The sequence below is a fragment of the Alosa sapidissima genome, chromosome 22 (genome assembly GCF_018492685.1).
Source record: "Alosa sapidissima isolate fAloSap1 chromosome 22, fAloSap1.pri, whole genome shotgun sequence".
In the NCBI taxonomy this organism is placed as follows: domain Eukaryota; kingdom Metazoa; phylum Chordata; class Actinopteri; order Clupeiformes; family Clupeidae; genus Alosa; species Alosa sapidissima.
In genome coordinates, this window is record NC_055978.1 from 11,317,533 (window position 1) to 11,319,852 (window position 2,320).

The 2,320-nt window shown below is 51.4% G+C and overlaps 1 protein-coding gene across 2 annotated transcripts in view; it reads right to left on the reverse strand.

Moving 5' to 3' along the window:
- Positions 1–528: 528 nt before the first annotated feature.
- tspan12 (tetraspanin 12) overlaps positions 529–2,320 on the reverse strand; it is a 24,773-nt gene continuing 22,981 nt past the window's right edge. For both annotated transcript variants that reach the window (XM_042078220.1, XM_042078221.1), the window contains one exon: positions 529–1,069. In XM_042078220.1, the coding sequence (XP_041934154.1) occupies positions 722–1,069 (348 nt within the window). In that variant the 3' untranslated portion in view covers positions 529–721. The remainder of the gene's footprint in view (positions 1,070–2,320) is intronic.

The following is a 2,320-nucleotide window of genomic DNA, read 5'->3' on the forward strand; positions in this document are numbered from 1 at the left end:
TTCTGCGAGTTCTTTGGTTTCTATGGAGACGGAAGCGAGCGCAGATGTTTTCAGTGACGAGCCCCGCCCCCCAGGAGTCCAGACCCCCCCCCCCCCCCCCCCCCAGAAGCTGTGCCACTCATAAAAAGGGGAAAACAGAATAAACATGAGGAATTCCCACCATCCCTCTCTCTGTCATGCTTTCTTTCATTCACTCTATCCCTTCTTTTCTAGTGGTGCATCCCTAAACCTGTGCACTAATTGGATTGCATAGTATACACTTACTAGCCTGTATAGTGTGCACTAATTAGTCTGTATGGTGTGCACTAATTAGTCTGCATAGTGTGCACTAACTAGTCCGTATGGTGTGCACTAACTAGTCTGTATAGTGTGCACTAACTAGTCTGCATAGTGTGCACTAACTAGTCCGTATGGTGTGCACTAACTAGTCTGCATAGTGTGCACTAATTAGTCCGTATGGTGTGCACTAACTAGTCTGCATAGTGTGCACTAACTAGTCCGTATGGTGTGCACTAACTAGTCTGCATAGTGTGCACTAACTAGTCCGTATGGTGTGCACTAACTAGTCTGCATAGTGTGCACTAACTAGTCCGTATGGTGTGCCCTTCTTTGCTCCCTGCCACCTTTCTCCCCTCTGTGGCAACCATGAGGGGTCAGGTGGTCCGGTCCCCTTCTCGCCCACTGAGAGTTTCGTTTCCTGTGGGGGGCTCCAGGCTCGTCGCTATGACAACTGCTCCATCTCCAACTGTGTGTGTCCGTTGAGCGGGGCGCTCTGTCCAGCCCAAGCCTCGTGGGGCCGCAGGTGACCCATTTTGGGGGCATCGTCCGACACCACCCCCAGACAGAGCGCATGGGGGTCACTGGCAGTGGCGCCAGCAGGGGCGGCATCAGTCGGTGCGATGGCGGCGGGGGGGTCGGGCGGCTTGCGGTCGTAGTACAGCGCCCAGAGGAGTGTGAGGGTAAGGGTCATCGCCAGGATCTGGGCCACGCCGATGGACACACCCAGGAAACGCAACACCTGCAGCTGCTTGGTGCCGCGGATGAAACTGTACATCTTTGGACCGCAGCCCTGGAAAAACACACACACACACACGGACACACACACACACGCACGGACACACACACGGACACACACACACACACACACACAGACACACAGACACACGCACGGACACACACACACACGGACACACACAAGCACGGAGAAACTCACACACACACACACACACACACACACACACACACACACACGCATGGACACACACACACACACATACACACACACACGGAGACACACACAAACACGCGCACACCCGAACAAACACACACACACACACACACACACACACACACACACACACACAAACACACACACACACACACACAGAAAATATAGTGGAACTTAATGTCAAATATTTCAAAAGTGTAAATGCAAATGAAGCAGTAGATAGATGACAGAAACAGGCAGACAGCTCTAGCTGGCCATAGATCTCCATATCTCTTCCTCCTCTGACTCACTCTTCACATTCATGGCCTCTGCAGACCTGACATCTGGTGCAGTTATAAGATGGAAATAACATAAACTGTGTGTGTGTGTGTGTGTGTGTGTGTGTGCCTGAGTGTGTCTTGTGTGTGTGTGTGTGTGTGTGTGTGTGTGTGTGTGTGTGTGTGTGTGTGTGTGTGTGTGTTGTGTGTCTGTGTGTGTGTGTGTGTGTGTGTGTGTGTCTTACGTGTATGGAGGTTGAGGTTATCAGTCTCACTGGAATGTCAGACACACAGGAGTGAGAAGTGAAAGAATAGCCACTTCATTACTTCCTGACTGCGTCAAACAAGTGTGTGTGTGTAAGAGAGAGAGAGAGAGAGAGAGAGATTATTGTGTGTGTGTGTGTGCATGAGCATGTGTGTGTGTGTACGTGTGTGTGTGTGTGTGTGTGTGAGTGAGTGTGAGTGTGTGTGTGTGTGTGTGTGTGTGTGTGTGTGTGAGTGAGTGTGAGTGAGTGTGAGTGTGTGTGTGTGTGAGCGTGTGTGCGTGCATGAGTGTGTGTGTGTGTGTGTGTGTGTGTGTGCGTGAGTGTGAGTGTGAGTGTGAGTGTGAGTGTGAGTGTGAGTGTGTGCGTGCGTGCATGAGTGTGTGTCTGTGTGTGTGTGTGTGTGTGTGTGTGTGTGTGTGTGTGTGTGTGAGTGAGTGTGAGTGAGTGGAGTGTGAGTGTGTGTGTGTGAGCGTGTGTGTGGTGCATGAGTGTGTGTGTGTGTGTGTGTGTGTGTGTGTGTGTGTGTGTGTGTGTGTGTGTGCGTGAGTGAGTGTGTGTCTGTGTGTGTG